At 36.7% G+C, this 22,423-nt stretch overlaps 1 protein-coding gene and 1 long non-coding RNA gene across 3 annotated transcripts; both read right to left on the bottom strand.

Annotated features, from left to right (window-relative positions):
* Positions 1-2,458: 2,458 nt before the first annotated feature.
* LOC106177655 (E3 ubiquitin-protein ligase ZSWIM2-like) lies at positions 2,459-11,685 on the bottom strand. 2 transcript variants are annotated; one of them, XM_087013560.1, is made up of 13 exons: positions 11,529-11,685; positions 10,900-11,109; positions 10,605-10,722; positions 9,945-10,170; positions 9,057-9,299; positions 8,307-8,391; positions 7,871-7,998; positions 7,332-7,503; positions 6,934-7,049; positions 6,539-6,640; positions 5,223-5,348; positions 4,391-4,698; positions 2,459-3,935 (listed from the first exon to the last, which is right to left on the bottom strand). In XM_087013560.1, the coding sequence occupies exons 2-13, from the start codon at positions 11,047-11,049 to the stop codon at positions 3,286-3,288; spliced, it is 2,424 nt and encodes an 807-aa protein (XP_086869686.1). In that variant the 5' UTR covers positions 11,050-11,109; positions 11,529-11,685; the 3' UTR covers positions 2,459-3,285. The 2 variants fall into 2 exon arrangements, with proteins under 2 accessions (XP_086869686.1, XP_086869687.1); XM_087013561.1 differs by having other exon boundaries at positions 3,767-3,935; positions 4,383-4,698.
* Positions 11,686-14,675: 2,990 nt separating this feature from the next.
* LOC106159042 (uncharacterized) lies at positions 14,676-15,718 on the bottom strand. Its single transcript, XR_015334591.1, has 3 exons — positions 15,571-15,718; positions 15,112-15,265; positions 14,676-14,785 (listed from the first exon to the last, which is right to left on the bottom strand). It is a non-coding gene; the product is annotated as an uncharacterized LOC106159042 (long non-coding RNA).
* Between the last annotated feature and the right edge of the window lie 6,705 nt (positions 15,719-22,423).

Raw genomic sequence — 22,423 nt, 5'->3', positions numbered from 1 at the left:
GAAATCGATCCAAAAAGATGAAGGTGAAAACTCTGGCGGGGATAGCAAGAAACTGACAAAATACGTAGAAATTCAACTGTGTTGAAGGTTGGAACCCAAGAGACTATAAGCTCTTTGTTTTGTGAAATTAAGATAATTCAAATGCTGTCTGCATTTTGTTGAAACTCAACTTAATTGTCAGTTCTATGCAAAGTGCGTGTGTGTATGTGTGTGTGTGTGTGTGTGTGTGTGTGCATGTGTATTAGCATACGCAATGCAGAGTGTAACTACTGACATTCTATATAAAGAAGGTTTATATATATATCAAAGTTAGGTCTTGGAATTTCGGACGGTTTATAAATTTTAGATTGTATTTCAGTTGCGCATGGTTCTATGGCAAATTTTACGGATATCAGGTCTGTGTTCATGTAGAATGCGTGCGTGTTTGTGCATCCGTGCGCGCTTGATTGCTCCAGAAAACATAATACTTCAGAATAATCATAAACCTGTGTCCTTACCGCAATAAGTTAGACAAGCGTGACATTAGAAGTAATCTATCATTATGGAGGAAAAAACGAAGAAGCCGAGGGCAAGCAATGTCTGGTTTCCATTGGAAAACGGTTCCAGAGTCGTAATTGGCTTCATTGGCAATCGTTTCCCCCAGACACTGGGGTAATGAGGTATGAAAGTACCCTATCGATTCCGCCGTGCATCTTACCAGTCAAATCCAATTGTAAACTGCTGCATGGAAAGAAACGCGGGCGTCGGTTATTAAGACTGTGCCACAATTAACGAACGACTGATCAATTCTCTCTTCGATTAAGTGTCCCGTCAGAGAGCGTTTCCTAACATTAAACGGTGAATAAAACCGTGTGTCGTGCGCCCGGGCGAAGAGAGAGGTCAGCTCGCTGGGGAACCATGATACGCTACCAGGAGCCCGCTTCACCAAAGAACCATACATCCCAAAATTGGTCGAAACGTTTGAAACAAAAATTGAATCTACTTTGACCGAAGATAAATCAGTAGTACATGTACGTAGTCTAATTAAATGAAATATGGCGCCTGTTTAATAACAGGAAAGACTTCTCTAATATTTCAGGCCAATTGTTACATTTCATAAGCACGCCGATATGGATTCAACTTGAACTGGAGGAGAGCGAAAATTGTTTACCAAAAAGTAAAGACCAATTTCCGATGAATTTTCTATTGTGAAATCTGCCGCAGGTTTTCTTTGAGATGAATATGGCCCAGTTGAATATTTTACACAATGCAGATAAAATTGCACAGGTACTGAGTTGATCGCATTCAATGCTTAGTCCTGCAGCGTGTCTACCAAGCAATCAGCTGAACTCAATCATTAAAATGTGTTTTGTCAATCCATTGGTTGAGATGTCTGGAATCCATTTGGTTAGTGAGTGGGTACATTGAATGACACCATAAAAAGCATTTGGATCCAGTTTGAGAACCTCTCCACAGCAACTGCATACATCGAGATAGAGGCAGTACTTGGATTATGGCGCAATAAATTATAATTAAATGAATAAATACATTTCCTTTGATGATGTAATATGTAATATGTCAAATCATACAGCTGATGATCGCCTCAAAATCTATAATATACGCCTACGTGTAGAAACATGACGGTAGAGTTTGACGCTCGTCTGAACAGTGAGTCGAAACGGAGCAAATGACTGAAGAAAACTTCATTTCCCAGAGATTACTTACATGTATCTTCTGGGCTAGAATAACCAAACCGGAAAGATACGCACATGACACATGTGTACATGTACTTATATACATACATACATACATACATACATACATACAGCCCTTTCCCCAACCCACACACTCGTGCTTTATCAGTCTACATTTATATGTCCCAATTTGACATTTCCGCTTTTCATTACACGCACAAAATTGGTTCCACCAAAGAACATTTTTCATTTTTCCACTCTTTAGAAGACAATTGGATTATCGAAACACTTTGTTTATATTTGGATTCCTTTTTTCATTCTTTTTAAATCGATAAGCACATTTTCCCTTCTTCTGATGAATAAATTCTAGGTTCATGTGCGATTAGAATTCCCAAGCCAATTTCTGGGGTTTCAAACAATGTTTCTCTGTGGTATGTTTTCTTTGTTCGTTTCAGAAATGATCTGTTGCTCTCGTAAGTGATCATGACACACCTATAAATGGCACCATCTTTCTAAAGTCAATGAATGCAAGACCATATTTTTGCCAAAAGACTAGGATTACAGATTACTCCGTTTAATGATGATATATTCTTTGATCTCTTTAAGCAAATACACGAAAGCTGGCATTTTCATGATCAACTGACAATTGCGGGGGTCCATTCATGGTAATCGCTTTTTTAAAGGTCGAAGAATGAATAAACGCTTACAGTGGTTGAACGCGGCTCAGACGCCTTAAACGAGGTGATGCCAGCCTCATGGCGCTAGATTCATTATAAATAACAGAATGGAGAAAGACATTAGTTTATTGTCACATTTTTATTGACAAAGGAATGAAAAGTAACCCATCTCCTTGTCGGATGGGTAGTTAACTGGTAACTTATGAGATCATTGGATCAATTCATTGCACTTCACTTAACACTAGTTGTGTGCTGTATACAGCTGTGGCCTGAACATTCTATACTACTGGTGAGAGTACCAGAAATGTAGCCCGGCTGTATTCTCTCTCTCTCTCTCCCTCACACACACACACACACACAAACACACACACGCTGTACAATGTTGAAAAGCATGTGTCTGCATTTAACATTATGTAAATGTATATAAATGAATAAATGCACTCATCTGAACAAGTGTTGTTTGTGCATACTCCTGACATATACACTGCAATCTGATATCATGTTAGCAGGTATTTTAAAAATGAACACTGCATTTCACATAAAATGTACCAGCACACAAACATGGATATGCATATACACGTGTAGACAGAGAGTTACACATGCACAGGCATGCAGCCACGCACACATATTTATGGCCCTGCTAACTGTATCCTATTCGACAGACATTCAGACAGACATACATTCAGATACCAAGCTCATATGTGGTTGGGTATGTGCACACACACAAGTGCAAAAACACCCACTCATGCAACCATATGCATGCAAACATGCACACTCACACTAGTGGTTCTATTGACCCTGTATCTTATTTATCATGGAATGGCTCAGGACTATAAATTACTGAAGGTCATGTACAGAACATAAGCCCACCTGGGGCAAACTGGATTGAGCATATAGCAATTTTCTGCAACAAATAGTTATAAACCTCTGGTCTATCATGTGTCATCATGAATAGCCAGCCCACTTAGGCTATTACCAGTGAGTTCAATAGTATCAATGCATGGCTGTCTTGTATTAGTTGGGTTTGGGCCTGTATTGGCACCACCTCTCTTTAACCGCCCCCTAGTGGTAGTTTCAGAGTCAGTAGCTGCTGCCGTCTGGGGACCAAGACCTAGGTACAGTCCTGCTAAATCAGGTTCGTGTGTTTGTACCGTCCTTGGTTTGTCTTTGGTATTTGAACGTTGCTTGGGAACCGTTAAACCGGACATAATGTTATTAGCAATTGAGCCACTATCCACTATAGGGGGATCCAAACCTAAATACAAATCAGTAAGGTCCTGTCCTGTCCTGGCTTCTGAAGCACCCTGCTGCCCTCTGCTGGTGGAATGAGTAATAGCTCTGTCATGTGACAGAGGCAAGAGGCGACCTGCTGGGGCTCGTGGTTTGGACAATGGACTCGAGTCCTGGTGTGGGGATGGCACTCGTCCAAGATAAAGTCCCAGGGTGTCATCAGCAGTGTGACCTTGACCTGAATCGCCAGAATCTGGCCTGTTTGATTGGCCACTGGTGCTAGAGCTCCGAGCACGTTTTTCTGCAGCTGCGGCAGCTTTCTGCCTCATTCGGCTTCTTCTCTGTGACTCTGGGTCTGTAATGGGAAGTGCAATATTGAGTAGAAAAGAGAATAATAAATATGAATGTGTGGTGCACTAACTTCTGTGAAAGCACTTGTTTGTAAACCAGGATATCTATAAAGCACCATTTTATTGTGTTAGGTGTGACAGGTTTCACAATCATATCATTTTTCAATAACTACATGTACATTGTTGAATAAAAGATCTGATTAATTTATTATTTGATGTCACATTTTTATGGATTGTCAAAAGTGTGACTCCAGGCGAAACAGATGTCAGAAACTGCTTATTAGTCTTTCATGTTTAAATAAACCTTCTTGTTAGCAATCTTCTTTATAGATTAAGCTTGCAACTTTTTGGGTCTGACAATCGAGGAAACTGTAGCCTTTATGATTACGCAAATTGAGACAAATAAAAAAAATTGATGAAGCACAACATCTATAAACATAGCCAGCAATTACCTACATACCGCTGTCAAATCCACTTTCGTTTCGCACACCCCCACTGCTATTTCTACCGCTTGGTGGTTTCCTCCCTCCAGCTCCAGGAGAGCTTGTGATGCTTGAAGGTCTCCAGCCTCTATTTACAGGTGAGTTCGTACTTATTGCTGCGGCTGCACCTACGTCATTGTTATTGAGGTTTCGCGGAAGAGGGATGGAAGGAACACTGGGCGTGACTTGTTGGGTGCGAACATCGCTTGGCACAAGACGACGATTGATGCGGACTCGACTAAGCAGCTGTGTTGGACTGGAGACGCTACTGGGACTAGAAGGTTCACTGAATAGAGAAAATATTAACATTCAAAGTCATTTACAATTAGCAAGCCAGTGCGTAAATCATGAATGACTCTACTGACAGTCTACAAACTCTGAGAATATAAAAATATCTGATTTACTGCAAATAGATTTGCATACAATTTGGTCTCAATGAGTTTAAAATCTACCTTTGAAATCGAAAATCAATGTTTAAATGTCTTTTACAAAAAATAAAATTTCAAGTATGTTAAAATAACATACTAAAACATTATGTGCAGTGATAGCATTATGATCTTCAAAACAATAATGGTAATAATAATAACAAGAATCAAGTTTTAATTATTAGAAGTCAGGCCCATAGCCAGGGCGGTTCAGGGGGTTAGAAAGAACCGCCCCTTTTTCTGGGAAAAGGTCCACTCTGGGTAAAATTTGATCTAGGTACATGAAGTTTTTATGGAAAAAGGTCCACTTCTTCAGAAAAAGAACCCCCCTTTTGAAATTGCTGGCTACGGGCCTGGAAGTAGTATTATAAAAAAAAAAGCCCACCTTTGTGGTGAATTCAGCCCAGTTCCTGTGAGAGCAAAGTTCAGAGGTATGGAGTTGTAGGCTGACGTTTTGGGCTTGGAACTCTTATTTGTACTGAGTGATCCCAATGAGCCAGTGGTACCACGCCTAGAAATAAATAAATAACTGTTATTACTTGACTGAATACTTACAATAACAGACATAAAAATAATATGAATTTGCTGTCAACTTATCCATTATCATTTTTATCATATTAAAAATAAAAAGATAATATACAAACAAAAATTTAGTGCTTACTTGAGTATAAATATTAATGTACTTGTAGCATACATTTCCTATTTTGTACATCTTTTGACTAAGAACACAAGATATGAAAAAACAATAAGGCTAAAAAAAGCAACTTCAAAACATGCATCACTTTGCCTGAAGCAGACAAAAGTTTGTCTTGTCTACCATCTAAACAACATTCCTTGGGAAATTCCCAAGATCAGATAGTCCTTATAAATAATGTTAAAATAATCCATAGCCAGGTAGTGGTCACACAGTTCTAAAGGTAATCAAGCTAATGGCACAGAAGCAATAGTCTTGAACACGGACTCACGGCTGTTTAATAAAACCACAAGCTGGAATAATGCTGTGCAGAAACAGGACTGTTCACAGCCAGGGCTGTTGCTCAATAAAAAATAGCTCAATACATGTATCTTAACAAATGATTTACTTGTCCAATATGTGAAAAAAAAGCCCTCGCTCCATTCCAAACAGCCAAATTTGAGTCAATCTCCCAGGAATAACAGGCCTACAGACAGCTATTTCCAGGAATTTACCACCTAGACAAGTTCCTTAGGCTGACTGCCAATCAGTTTGATTAGTTTAACCACAGGACGCCTTGGCTCTGTTCACTGGTTTCCAGCAGTCAAAATCCCATTATGTAGGCTTGAATTATATCAGCAGTGCCAATGTGCAATCCAGCTGGCTGCTGCACAGCATGACTCTATAGACATTGCTCAGTTTTTTTTTGTTCAACCACAGCTACCTGTTTCAATCAAGGGAAAACAGTGGTACTGCTAGGGAGACACCACCCTTATTACAATATACAGGAATGAGACTGCCATTTAGTAAAAAAAAAAAAAAAAAAAAACTTAGGAAATATGGTCTGGGGTACAGGGGGCTGACTAGGCCAATGATATTTTTGGCTCCCAAAGAACAGGAAATCCACCAATAGTCCAAAAAAAAAAAAAAAAAAAAAAAAAAAAAACTCATCCCTGAATAGAGAACAAGATGTTATTAAGATCAAACCAGTTTAGGTCAGTAGAAGCTGTATGTTACAGTTGGCCTACCTAATTAAGCCTACTCCTGGGATTTCCAGGACAAGACCATTGGCTTGCTGCTCCTGTTGCTCAGCTCTAGCATTAGCCTCCTCTTTCTTCCTCTGACGTTTTCTGGAACAGAAAGTACAAATGCATCTATTGTTACTCTTGTGTATGTTATTCTTATACATTTTATTCCTGCTAATATCCTACTACTTATTATAAACAGAAGTTTTTGTTTAAATGTTATTATGTGCATTTCTGTCTTTTTTTTCACTTTTCCACCAATTCACCATATAAACATAATGGCATAAATGTGACATTACATAATCATACTGTCACAGCTGTGTGCATTAGCTCAAATTCTCTCTCTCCCTCCCTCCCCACCCCTCTCTCTCTCTCTCTCTCTCTCAGGAAGCACTCACCTTTCTTTCTCCTGCTCTTCCATCTCTGCCATGAGAGGGCTCCACACCACCTGACCATCTATGGGACATGTAGGGCGCTGGTGGATCAGCCAGTTGTCTATACAGTCTATGTGAAACTGGAATAAACAACATCTACTAGTATAAGGTGTTGTCTATACAATCTATGTGAAACTGAAATATACAATATTTATAGTGCATGTCTATACAGTCTATGTGAAACTGGAATAAACAATATATACAGTGTATTGTCTATACAGTCTACATGTGTATGAAACTAAAATATACAGCATCTACAGTGCATTGTCCTCTTATGATTATATAACAGCTAACACACTGACAAACTCAGGGTAATCTTCATAAAACCTCAGTTTCACACTTACATTTAGAGGAATACACACCTTATGTTTACAGACAGGTAATCTCCTGATCTGCTGTCCAGCCTGGAAAGCTCTCAGACAAACCCTGCACTGCTCCCCAGGTGCCAGCAGCTTACTGCCGTCCCTGACACGTTCTGTGGGGAAACCTTTCACCACCTCCTCTGGGATGTTGCTTACTTGGTTGGCTGCAGTACTAGAAACAGAAAAATAGACAAATTGATAAGTGATTGTAGTTTTAACATGTTGAAATATCATTTCTACAACTGCTGAGATATTCATGGCAGAAAAAACTCACTGGACCTGGCTCTGAGAAAAGGATCATGTTCTAGCATGAATTAAAGGTATGTTGGCGCAGTTTTGCAGTATTACTATCATAACGCACTAAGTGGACAAAATGGCAATGTTTTAGACTTGCATGTAATAGACTAAATAAAATATAAGACTGTCTCATGTACTGTGTAGTAGATATTTACGTGTTTGTTAGTTATAGCTATATTGGAGCAGGTTTCAAACATTGGTTAAACCAACCATTGTGTATATTGTGTTAGGTGTGCCAGTACCTGTCTAGCTGTAGTAACATATCGTAATCTTCCTCCCTGATCTCCCTGTTCATCAAATTGTTCACCACAGCACTAGGTAGTGCCGTCCCAGACCCTCTCTGTGCAGGACGCCATCTCTGTGTGGGTTTCTGATCATAAACATATTTTGTACATTTAACTTTTAAGACTTTTCCCTTTCTCATCTTGAGAGCCTACAGTGTTGCTTCTCACAAAAACTACTTGATGCCTGGCTTGCTTTATGCATTCATAACGTTCCAACCAGGAATACAAAAAAGATTAATAATAATAATAATAATAATAATAATAATAATAATGTTAAAGAGCTATGATCCACTGAAAAAATTAAAAGTTGCTTGAAAATACCAGTTTATCTCTATGCAGCCAAAATAGTAATTAAAAATATAATTACTGCCTGGGACAGATAAGAACCACCTACCTGTCTAAACTGGAAGGAATGTTCAGTGTGGATCTGTGTGTTAAAACACTCCTGACACAGGTAATAGGTCACACAGACTGTGCAGCTGAAATGGGAGGTGTGCATGGATATTATTTGGTTGTAACACACATTTCTCATAAAAAAACAATTACGTAGTCATAATAGTACACATGTATCTCCAGACATGCTGAAACTCTCGGTCCGGTCGGTCATGACCGGGAAAATTTGTCTGGACCGGTAAAAAATTGGACTTGGTCGGTCCAAAGGACCGACAAGAGTTTTAAGAGCCGCTATTTTGAATTTACAGTTATCATTCGACATACGTCACTAATAAAATTATATAAAACCCAAAGTGTTTTTTCCCTTCCATTTCAAACCTATCACATTCACAAACAAAGTAAGCTACCCTAATCGTACTGGTAGTATCTGTCTCAAACGAATAGAGTCATTTTCGGTGCGACAAAAATGCATTCGGTCCGGCAAATTTTTCATTACTGCTGGTCCAAATGTCCGGCCATTCTGAAAAGTTTTCAGCATGTCTGTATCTCTACTATCTGTTCAATATCTTACAGTGCCTCTCTTAATCACAAACTAAATATCACTGATCAACTACACAAATAAAAAATCACAATTATGTAGCCACTGTAAATATTACAAGGCTGAAATGAAAAAGATAAAGACTTTGTTCAATTCAAGATACATTTTAAGGTCAATTTAAAGAAATAAAAAGTATGACAAACAAATACTGACTTGTAACACTTCCCCTGTATAGGACACACCCTGCAGCCGCCACACACTGACCCAAGGTGAAGGTCAAGTCTTTCGGCTCTCGTCTGCCGCACTGAGCTATTGGCATACTCCTGTCTCAGGAGATCGAATGGACCAAAATCTTCACGACAGAATGGGCATTTGATGACGGTTTCTCCAGATGATTTTTGATGCTCTGCCCATACCTTCATACATTTGATGTGAATACTATTGGCACATCCAAACCTGGGAATATGAGAACATAAGGTAAATAATTTTCAGTACATGATACATGAGACAACTGATTACATTATTACTACAACATTTGGTGATATTCTTAAAAATAGCACATTTTTCTTTTTTCAATATTAAACTCTTGGGTTTTATTTATTTTTTGAAAATGAAGTGAAAAATGACAGAAATGAAAAAAAAAACAACAACATAATTTATGTACCAAATATTAGAATAATGATGTGCTGATATTCTATTTCCTTCCTCATCATTTGAGAGAAAAAAAAGACTCTTTGTGCTGACAATCATTAAAATATGAATAATTATCATTGCACAGTTAATAAGGTTATGTCCTGATCTGTTCAATGTGAACATTTATAATCTTTCTTATACACAATTTCAGAATCATTTAAAATTGTATTGTATCCTATACAGCATTTGTGGTGCTTGGGCTGGATACAAAAGAACTACTGGGTAGCCTGCTTTCCTTTTTACTGCTACCACTCAATGGGAAAGTTGTCATTTTAAGAATTTATGACTTTAAAAAAATACAGAAGCTGTAAAACTCACAATTTTTCCCCATAAAAAGATCAAGTCATTGCCGTATTACTAACTAATTTCACTTTTCAGCTTGGCATTATATCCTATCGGAGTACATACTTGCAGTAGGTGACAGGCTCATGTTTAGCTAACAGTTCCTCCTGACATATAGGGCACACATCCTCCTTGCCGATCTCTCTCTGCTCTAAAACAGGCCGACCATCAACTACAGTTGTTGTCGCTGTAACCTTCTTCGCAGGGGGTCCTCGGCGAGGATCTTGGTGTGCCATCAAACCTCGTAGGAGTTCATTTATCTCTCGTTCTACAAGACCCATCTGCCACGTGACTGCAGGAGCAAATTAATTAATTAATTGATAATAAAATAAATAAATAAAAATGATTAAACAAAAACATGTCTTACTCATTTAAATGTATCAGTGTCTACCATCCCAACCAAATATAATGTTGTAAATTGTTTCACATCCAAAACACCATTCTATTTTAATTTAACACTATCACATATTTCAATGCTCCCAAAAATAAACCCTTAACCATCTTATCACTAGGACTATATGTTATAGTTCAGTAATAAAATAAACCAAATTTACACAGTGTTGAAATGCATCCATTAAGTACTGTACTATAAAGCTCTTCTGTCTGAATTTCCAGATGCAACTGTCAACCAGTTACAATGTACTTTATAATGTAAACTATCACATGTGGAACCTCGTACAGATATCCCTTACATACATGTATAACATATAGGTTGACAGCACTCACCTGGGTTAGTTCTTGGTATCCTGAATTTCTTGAGCAATAACCAGCAGATGTGTTTACACAGGTCTTTATCCTTCATAAAAGTTGAGCAGGTACATTTGTGGGGGTCACCCAGGAAAGCCTGTTATAATATAATGGACAATATCATTAACAAATTATTTCTGAAGTTCTTTTTTTTATTTCTATAATTGTTGTAAAGTCTTGTCATGTAAATGTCAACTGAAATTGGCATTTCCCAATAGTTTAACAAATAGATTTTCTTCCACACATTGATAACTTAAAAATCCAGAAGCCCCACCTTGAATTTCTTGCTCTCCCCCTCCTCTTTAAGAAGAAACCCAGTTGGCCCCATCTCACGTAGGATGTAGATTGTTGCGTTCAGGGCCTGGTCCTGCCTCCAGCTCACTAAGTCGCTGATCGTACGGCGCCATGCCGCGTTACGTGCCATTGAGCAACAGTTGGTGTACGTGACTTTAATCAATGGATAGTCAAGTAAGATTCAACATTGCTGAAAAAAAGTGTCAAAAATGTAATCTGCAGCATGAGCACTAGCTGGTGCGATGCACATCAATAAATGTGACTTTAAATATAAAAACATGCTGGTGAAAAAAAGTAATTAAGCATAGCGATTTGAAGAAAAATTAAAATAAAATAGAGAACATCTATTTTTCCAGTAACATAAAATATATCCATCGTTATAATACAGGCTTTACGCTGACATACAGTATCTTGTGGCAAGTTGGAGTTCTAACGGCGTTAATGCCAGGCTGACATATATACATATACTTGGGGCAAGTTGGAAATGGAGCACTAGCGATGTTATTACATGTACGTTAATGCCAATTAAAATTGTCGTGTCCTGATTCCATTGATAATAGAGACACACTGAAATGCTCTGTGATTATTTTTAATGCCTGACATACAAACCTTTTCTCTCTCTTTTAACTCATATTGGTTATTACACCGTGACATACGACGTCTACATGGTTTCATTTCTTATTTCATTCAGTTGAATGGTACGTCGTTCTGTCTGTTCGTCCACCGGTTGTTTAAAGCCTCGCTTTGGAAATCTCTAAGGAAAATCTCATCTAACGCATTCCACTGAGCACATCTAGAGCACGTGTTCACATATATATATATACAGACTTGACATTTAATATGGAATATTTCAGTTTCGAAGGTATGCCTAGGTAAAAATTCGTTCTTTTTTCAAAAAACTCCTATCTCATATAGGATTTGTGAATGGAGAAGTGTGTAGTCAGGTGTGTCGCTACCAATTAACTGACTTCCATGTCTGTTGCACTGATACTTTATGTAAAATGCGGTGATTTAATTGGGTAGTGTTCCTTTGGGCTGGTCAATGCTTGGCTTAGGCAAATCTTGGTTCTGTCAAAAAAGTATCCGTATGTCGGCAACTATTCCAAAGAAGAATTTGAAATTTTGCATGCAAGCGGTCAATTTTGCAGTGCGTAAAATGAGCTAATGAGTGCTTTATAAATTTGTAAATTTGTGGCAGAATGGCGCGAAAAAGACACACATTACCAGACAGATTACAGCGCCAAACGGAACGGTCCGCACAGTTTTATAGAGTAATGCCCAGACTGATGTAACTACACAGAGGTCACACCCAATGCATCGAAATCTTATCTCCAGGGTACAGGACGCACTGTCTTTCGGGATACGCTGCTGCAACTAAACAAAAGCCACCCAGTCTGTTCAGAACGAGGGGTAAATTGCCACCAAAATGCGTTTTCCAAGGCCCTTAACGAGCACCAAACTGGTTTTAGCAGGTTAGAATACCAGATGACCTGCGAGGTACCCACTGTAAACAGCAAAACATCGTCGTCTGTTTCTCTAATGAATTGGGGGCCATGACCGTTTCTGGGTTGAACACTGAAACCGCGTGGCTTTCTTTATTGAGGTCAGATTTCACCTGTACCTCCCAGCTAGTCAAAACAGAGTTTACAGACATCCAGAAGAGGCCTACGACGAAGCATGTACCGCGTGTAAAGTGACACGGGTCATTGACAGCGTCAGTATTTGGAGTGGATACCACATTGGTGCCAAAACACCAATGGTAGTCATTGACGAAAACCTGAACCAGATCAAATAAAGGAATAATCTGGGAACCACTTGACTATCATTTGATAAGGGGCACCTTAGGAACAATTTTAGGTTGCACGGTCAGATTGCCAGTTCACACAGAGCACTTTTAATAGCAGATAACTTACAGAACCAAGGGAATGAGCAGCTACCCTGGTCATCAAAATCGCCACATTTGAACCGCATAGACAATATGTGGGTAAGCCATTACTCGCCGAATCAACTGCTTACATGCCCTACATCAAAACTGGACCAAATTGGACAATTTTGGACCGATGCCTGGAATAATATTCCAGATTGAACTCTAAAAACTTTTCCCAAGGAATGCCTTGCCGCTTGAGAGCGCTGGTAACAGACAGAAGAGGCCAGGCGTAACAGCAACCGTTACTATGACTACACACTGACATGAGGGTCCATTGTGTAACGTATAACTCTTTTACAGACGATAATTTTGAAAATATAGAGATCCAAAATATCTCTTTTAATGGATGTCGTATGACATAGAATAGGCAATGTATTTCTGTTTGCCTCACTGTCGAATTCAACCAATGAGCTGGTGTCAGCATGACATCAAAGAGATAATTTAAAGTTATTAAAACACGATTTTAATCCTTATCTTCATTTATCAGTCAGCAAAATAGCAAAAAACTGATGAAAAATGACTTGGAAAAAAATATTCCATATTAAATGTCAAGTCTGTATATATATATATATATATATATATATATATATATATATATATATATATTTTTTTTTATTCACGAAAATTAATACAGGGCATTTACAACACAATAAGAGACAAATACACCTTCACACACTGCAAACAAAGTTCTTACAGATGTTGATTAATAATACACGTAGGTTTTTTTTTAATTAAAGAATCTTAGTAGGCCTAGGCTACGATTAATGTTCTTTTCTATTCATATCAATATTTTTTCTATACTTTCCCATTTTTTTTCTTAGATTATCTCCCTTTTTAGGATCCAGTAGGTATAAAGATTGAAAATCTATGTTCTTTTGCTTTTCCAAATACTTTTTGCAGGCATTCCAAAGAGGTGTAATTTTATTCTGTCCACATAGAGTGAAATATTTGTTTATATAGAGAAGTAGTAGATTAATACCTAAGAGAGGGCTGTCTTCCATGATTCCAAATATAAACACGCAAGGTTGTTGTCGTAATTCAACAGAGCACTGTGTTCACAAATGTTAATTCATTTGAAGGACTGGTCTCATATTTTGATTCACATACATCATTTTTTGCATATTTCTTTTAGTTTATACTTTCACTTCAAATAAAAAAAACTCTTTGAGGTGATGTAGCCTAAAATTTTATGAACTTTAGCATTCCACTTATTAAAAAACAGAAAAATGAAAGTAATGCTTATTCATTATAATATATGCAAACTCTCAAACTAGGTTGTCAAACATTGTATGAGAACAAATGAATTGCATAAATTTAGACTGTAAAAACAAAATAAAGGTATTATGCATTCGCCCACTCTCCAATTTGATGGCATTTTACAAGCGACCCCTATATACCCAATTTATTTTATTATTTCAAGATCGATAATTTAAGTTACAACAAATAATTTTGGGCGTGACCCAAAACACTTCAATACTACAAAAAAGTTTTTCCTTTGGAATCTAGTAAAGAAGATGAGTATTTCTTGACACTGAGACTGAATAATGCATTTACAGGTAACTACGTCATACATACATTAGATTTCAATCTACCATCTATGGACCGGTCTTGATCACAAAAAGGTCCAATCTGAATGCAAAATGTGGTTAAATTTGGCGATCGTTATTTGGTCTACAAGCCAACCAAATCCTGAGTCAAACAGTAATAATTATAGTTATTTATTTCAACAAAAAAAAACTTGTTTCCATTTACCGAACAATTAATGTTATTATTCTGTTCAGGGTAAAATTATTGTCCTAGGACAATCAAAGAGGAATTCAGTCAAAATCAGTTATAAATAAATTTTCATACTTTATTTTGCTCCAAGCTGTTTAACTAAATATGAAAATTTGAAAATTTGCGTGTCGTCTGTTTTGCTTGGAAGTCTTGTTTATCACATCTGAAATAAAAATATTTGTCAGCTTTGCTGAGTTATCACTTGTTTATATCTCTCTAATAAATCAAGTAACTGCATGTGTTTCTTTAAAGCACTGCAATACCTACGGCACCTCTACTTCACTCCTCCAAACTTTGAAGCTACTCTACAGCTTTTGTCAGCTTCGCTGTTTTAATTTATTGTACGTAATTATGTAAATCACAACCATAATGCCTTTAACAAGATTACGGTCCAGGCCAAAAATGGCCACACTTGGCAAACTAATCAAACATTAACAAGAACTTGTCTCAGTAACTTCCCTGCGATATGCAGCTAATTCAACCACTCACCAGTAGGCCTATCATTGGCATCCCAGGCATTGACATATTCCGGTGGTTTTAAGGACGCAGTATGGAGTGCCGCCGAATACGCCTGCTGGTGTACAACGAGAACAGGAGCTGGTACAGTCAGAATGTGTTTTGCACCCACTACTCGTCGTGGGTGCTTTGCAGAAGAAGAAAAATAATGACATTTATTTATTCATTTATTTATTTGGGAAAGATAAAAAATATAGCATACCTTTGATTAGGCTATCCCCAATAAATTGCTTCAAATTAATCACTTGTAAGTACTTATATTCCTTGGGCAAACACAAAAGTATCCAGGTGTTTCTGTACCCTTTTTCAACCTCTGTAATTTGCGCTTCTTGTAATTATAATGACATCCTTTTTATCATATTCAATCGTTTCTCTGTCTCAAAGCTGTTTGTTTGTTTGTTTGTTTTATTGTTCGCTGTTACTCTAACCTACCTGGCAAGCCTGCAAAGAGGAGCAAAGCTGCAATGAAGCAAAACTTCATCATCTTGACAATACAGTGCTTAGTATCTTGTGAAGATTGTCTACTCTGGTGTCTCCTGTTTCTGATGACTAGCGTTCAGCTGATTCACTAATAAACATTTGTCGCCTACGGTTATGACTTAAATTTTAAACACCTCACTTGATTTAATATTATATTTTTTCCAAATAACATCACTATATTTATTCACATATAAAACTGATCATGATGAATTTATTAAAACCTTTACATAAGCATTTTACATATTAATAATATGACGTTTTTTGAGAAAATTATCAATTCACGTTGTTGGAAATTAACGACTAATTACAATATCGGCCTAGCTATCAGACTGAGTCATTCCTTGGGCCGTTTTGATGCAAAAGCCTTTGAAGTTCATATCCATTGATGTGAGAACCCCTATTTTGCGTTCAGTTTGTACCAAAAGCTGCTGAAAAAGTTGCAAATAATTTGATATGCTCATGTATCAGTATTTGTCTAGCCAGAAATTATTACAAACATAAAGATTACTTTTTGTTTTATTAACTACATAATAACCCATTGAAAACATTTATTACAGTACTACTTTTTATTTAAGGTTATGAGTTTTACCTAAATTTATTGGAAAATAGAGTCAAAATAAACTGCATGCTCCAACTAAAGACAGAATCCTGTCATATTTCATATATTCTCGCAGTTGCATGATTCATCTTTGACCAGCATCTTTCAGGTTTTTCCATTTCTAATAGTCCAAGAAATTGGTGCAGAAAAAAGGGTGAATTGTGCGTTTTTTACCTACAAGCATGAAATTTGCCACAGTTGTAGATAATGGAATTCTAAGCTTTTTTGGATATATGGGCATGTCTGAAAATTCCAGTATGGTCGCCAAATCCAATATGGCCGCCACAAATACTCTTTTAAATTAAAACATCTAATATATAGTCCTAAAATGGTTTAGAATATCATTTTATAGCTGGAAAATATCATGCTATGAATGAATTATCAATATCCGCTTCTACAGGTGTATAGATTTCCAAAATGGCCTCCAAAAGTAAAATAAGCAGTTTACTTACGCAAAATATGCAGCAGTTTTGTAAAATCATCAAGCACTTACAATTACAAGCATAAAAATTGGCACAGTTATGTAGAACATGATTCTAAGCAACGTTGGATATAGGGGCATGTCTGAAAATTCCAATATGGCAGCCAATTTCAATATTGCCCCCAAAATACCCTTTCAGGGTGAAAGTTATTTGTATAGTCTTTTATAAAAATATCATTTAATGGTTAGAAAATACCATTGTATGAATGAAGTATCAGTATCTGCCACTTAAATGGTCTCCAAAAGTCAGCAGACCACAACTATTGAATTGTAATCACTCGTGAATAGGCATGTGGGCTTTGCAAACTACCTGTGTAATCAGCATATTCCTACCTGTGCAGGAACTATTCTACAGAGTTTTTAAAAAACCATCAAGCATGATACATTTATTATGTACTGAAAACAGTCCTTCTTTTGATAAACCAACATAAGAAGTTTGACTTTTTGCTCTGGATTCTCATTTAGATCAATTCCCAGTTAGCAATCTTCTTATATGGCACTCATGAGTGACTCCCCCTTTCTAAGAAAAAAAAGTATCGTGCAAAATCCATAAAATGTGAAAGAAACACCAGAATAACTTAGGGTCTATTCCCACAACTTTAGATCGATCTATCACCGCGGGGAGTCTCACCAGATTACTGTCAGATAATCCCCCTTAAGTGTCCGTCCCCGCCTACTACAAGCTGCAAGTGGTAATTAACTTTCGTGTCCGCCCGGCTGACAGCTATTTAGTGTGAACCCCCAGGGAGTTAGGTCGATCTAAAGTAGGTCGATCTAATCTATGGAAATGGGGCGTTAGCCTTAAAGAGGCAAATATAAAAAACTTGGGGTGTACCAATTTTGTCTGTTGGTTATGATTCTTCAGCTAGATCAGTGCATGCCGCTTCATCAAATGCTCATAAATATAACAAAAATGACAGCTAATCAAACATACAGGTCTCAACAATTTGGTGTTTTTCATTGGTAAAGTACTAAAAGCGGAGCACGTTTGCACTCCATAATGTTCTGATGTTATCTTGTGCTTCAAAAGTAAATTAGAAAAGCTTCTTATTTAAAAAATTGGCTTTAGTACATTCGCAGTAATGGCTACCGAGAATTTAGTGAAAATTTATGAGCAAAGAAATACCTGTACCCCAAACAGAGGGCAGGTGTTGATACGTGCTGTATCCAAGAGTTGCATTGCAGACTTCACACTTCGTGCACTAAAAAAGAAGCACTGATAGGCACCAAACTTTGGTTTTCATTTGATCATTTGGCAACTTGTTTAGTTACAAACTTATACTTTCAAAAAACTGAACATGAAAATAAAAGAATTAAAATCCTCCAGACAGTTAATACATACAAAACTTCAAAAAACGATGTATTCTGAGGATTACACCAAGAAATTAGTGCAATATGGACTTTGAAAGGTAAAAATTCATGAGATTTCCGGCATCATTGTCTCTGTGGGACAATCCAGAATGAAGCCATGAGGTGTATTCACTTACCCAGCTTACAAAATCTACCAGGTAGCTCCTACCACATCTGTTTGTAGTTATGTGTGCAGTTGATAACTGTGGTGAGGGGAGTCAGAAGCATTGGAAGACTGGTGCTATAAGGGTTCACACTAGTAACCTACATCTACTAATATGCCCTTCCACACTTTCATTTTCCTATGGACCGTCATGCATGTAAACTGAGTCAGAAGCATTGGAAGACTGGTCCCATAAGGGTTCATACTATAGCTAGTAACCTACATCTACTACTATGCCCTACCACACTTTCATATTCCTATGGACCGTCATGCATGTAAACTGAGTCAGAAGCATTGGAAGACTGGTCCTATAAGGGTTCACACTATAGCTAGTAACCTACATCTACTACTATGCCCTACCACACTTTCATATTCCTATTGACCCTCATGCATGTAAACTGATGCTTTCTGGTGTTAAAAACGACCAATGCCTCTTGGTATTTTGTTGGGGAAAGTGGATTACATGTAGAAGCTTTAGCTTTAAGGAAATACTGGGAAAGCTGAGGGAAGCACAACTACTAGTAAAGCTAGGCACACATTAATGAATGAAAATTATTTAACCAAATAAGTAGAAATTTCGGTGTAGCTAGCTGTTATCCTCTGTTGAGATATTGTCCATTTACTAAAGTAAAAGGTTGACCGCCCATAAAATGTGCAACACTTACCTGATAAAATAACTTTCGTTAATTTGAAACTTATTTGTGAAAATACCTTGACATTTTCATATCTTTGACATTTATAGAATTGCTGCATGTGGTGTCACAACTAGACCAAAAGGAGTCCTGTTCCATTTTTTATGGTCATTTGGGTCTAAATGTAACTAAAGGAGCGAAAAACCAAAAAAGAGTAAAGACTGTTGTCAGTCAGATTATATAGTAGTCTTTTTTTACTTTAAAAGGGTTTTAGTGGCCATATTAGAATATTCAGACATGTCCCTATATAACAAATTGCTTAGAATCCTGTTCTGTACAATTGAGCCAATTTTCATGCTTGATGCTTCATTCTGTGAGTGGCCTGTTTTTCTTATTTTTGGAGGCCATTTTGGATTTCTATACACTTAAAGAATCAAATATTGATACTTCATGCATACCATAGTCTTGTCTAACCATAAAATGTTATCTTAAGTTATTATAGGATTATATATACTTGAAGTTTTAATTTGAACAGGTATTTGTGTCGGCTATATTGGATTTGGGGGCCATATATTGAAATTTTTAGACATGCTCATACATCCAAAAGTGCTTGGAATCCTGTTTTACAACTGTACCAAATGCCATGCTTGTAGTTTTTGATGAATTAACCACTCTGCTGGATATCTTGGATTAGTAGAGTGCTTTTTACTATTGGCGGCCATTTTGGATTTAATACACCTAAAAAAGCAAATGTTGATTCTGAATTCATACCGTAGTGTTTTTTAACCTTGGTATGATATTTACACCCTTAAAAGACTATATACTTGAAGTTTTAATTAGAAGCCGTATTTTTGGAGGCCATCTTGGATTTGAAGGCCATTTTTAAATTTTCGGATATGCCCATACATCCAAACTTGCTCAGAATTTCATTTTCCACAAACCTGCCAAATTTTATGCTTGTAGTTTTAAGTGCTTGATGAATTCCCCATTCAAATGGATATCTTGAATAAATGGTCTGCTTTTTTTACTTTTGGCGGCCATTTTGGATTTAATACACCTGAAGGATTCATACCATGGTGTTTTCTAACCTTTATATGATATTTTAAGTCATTAGAAGACTATGTACTTGAAGTTTTAATTTGAAAAGGTATTTTGGTGGCCATATTGGATTTGACGGCCATTTTGGAATTTTCAGACATGCCCATATATCCAAATTTGCTTAGAATTTTATTGTCCATAAGTGTGCCAAATTTCATGCTTGTAGGTAAAAAATGCACAATTTTTCACCAATTTCCTGGACTATAAGTGAGCAGGGAACTCAAAATTGTTAATTTTGACCTCTAGCAGAAAACAACACAAATTGATTTAGCCATTTCATAAAAGTTCTGACAAATATTTATTGAGAATTAAGTCACATGAATTATGGTCAAAAACAAGAATTCAAATTTGTTTAAGTCACTCAACAATATACGAAAATCTTCTTCATTTAGAAATTGCTGAAGGTTTATATATATAAAGTTGTGGTCCACAGTTTATTGGCAATATTGGTTTGGTCACAATAACAACCATGCTTAGATCTTATTGAAAGCTACAACGTCTACAGATTGAACGAAATCTTCAAATGCTGTAATACTTTCCTCCAGAAAATCTGTGCCAACCTAAAAACAAAGTAAATATTTGTTTGAAGCCTTAACATTTCTACTTAAAGAAATTCATGAAACCGATAAAAATATAAGAAATAAAACTTTATAAAAGCTTATTAATAAAATACAATCAGCATAAGAACACAGAGAATAGGAAAGCAGTTAATTCATTAATAAGTGCCACTTTACATATTCAACAATTTTGCCCATTTAATCTCCCACAAACTTCTTTCTTTAATACATACTTAATTAGCATCCTACATACCACAGGCTTATAAGCTAGCTAACTGTAGGATTCAGGAGGATAAGGGGGCTACCCCCTCCCCTTTCCCTCCCCACTTCCAACCTCTACTGTATCGTACTTTGGCATCTTCTACGACACACATGATCTGCAAGGTCAAGCACGCGTGTGGTTCGAAGAAGGACTGTTTAGACAAACTTGTTTTGGGGGAAAAAAAAACAGTCCTCGTAAAGTTTAATAATAATCATCATCATCATTTATCAACGTGCCATGTTAAAAGAACACCCAGCCCTTCAGGCCTACAAACCACCTGTTGCAAACAATTATTCTGTCTTATTATTTCTGACAACAAATACCTTTACCAATTTAGTGAATAACTACTGTTATTATTCTTCTCAGGGTAAAATAATTGCCTTAGGCAGTCAGAGAGGAAATCAGTCAAAATCAATTTGAAATGCGTTTTCATCTTTTAATTTATTTTTTCCAAGCTGTTGATAAAAATACGAAAATCTGCATGTCTTCTGTTTTGCTTGGAAGTCTTATTGTTCTACATCTGAAATATAGATGATAATAATAGTAGTGGTGGTAGTATTAGTAGTAATGATGATAATTTATTCTTATATGACATATTTCATTGAAAACCTCAATGCGCTTCACTATCGTTTTGAATTAAGATTTAAATATTATGCTTCAAAGGAGTTAAATATTACAATTAATAAGGATTGAAAATGACTAAGTTGAGAGCTGAAAACGGCAAATTTTGCAGATAATTACCGCCAGACATAATTTGATGCTAAGTAAGAATATCATAATTTAAAAAGCAATATTGAGAGACGTATGACCTATTTTCTGGGATTTGTGGAAAACCACAACTTTCTCAAGTGCTGAGAAATAAATTAGATATATACTCTACTACAGAATATCTGTATTATATTATATTGCACTCCGGCACTTCTACTTTACTCCCCCAATCTTTGAAATATTGTACTCAATGCTAGTAGCTACTGCTTTTGGCAGTTTCTCTGTTATATTTAAGAATTTATTATACCTATCAATTATGTTAATCACATCCACAATGGAATCAGAAAGATTAAGATCTAGATCAAAAATGGTAACATTTGGCAAAATGTTCAAAGGTAAAAAAAAGAACTAAAATATTGTTTTGATCTATGACTTTAAGAGCAATTCAGCTGTGATATGCAGGTAATTGAACAACTCACCAGACCATGTGGCTATGGTCCGCACCCAAGGCATTGGCATGTGCCGGTGGTTTTAAGGGCGCATTTTGGGGTGCCGCCGTATATACAACCAGAACAATAGCTGACACAGTTAGAGTTTGACAGGCACCCGAGACTTGCCGTGGGTGCTTTGTAGAAGAAGAAAAACATTTTTAATATTTGAAAAAGATAAAAATGTAGCTTTGATTATCCCTAATAAATTGCTTCAGATGAATAATTTGAAACGTAAGTTCTGGGTAAACACAAAAGTATCCAGATGTTTCTGTACTATATTTCTATCTCTGTAATTTTTTGCTTAGGCCCTATAACTATAAAGACATCTTTTTTTTTATCATATTCAATCCATTTTTCTGTCCCAAAGGTGTTTGCTTGTTTGTTTAATTGTTTGCTTTTATTCTAACCTACCTGGCAAACCAGCAAAGAGGAGCAAAGCTGCAATGAAGCAAAACGTCATCATCT

Source organism: Lingula anatina, chromosome 5 (genome assembly GCF_051362555.1).
Source record: "Lingula anatina isolate TDL-2025a chromosome 5, LinAna3.0, whole genome shotgun sequence".
In the NCBI taxonomy this organism is placed as follows: domain Eukaryota; kingdom Metazoa; phylum Brachiopoda; class Lingulata; order Lingulida; family Lingulidae; genus Lingula; species Lingula anatina.
This window is presented reverse-complemented; position numbering and strand designations above follow the sequence as displayed.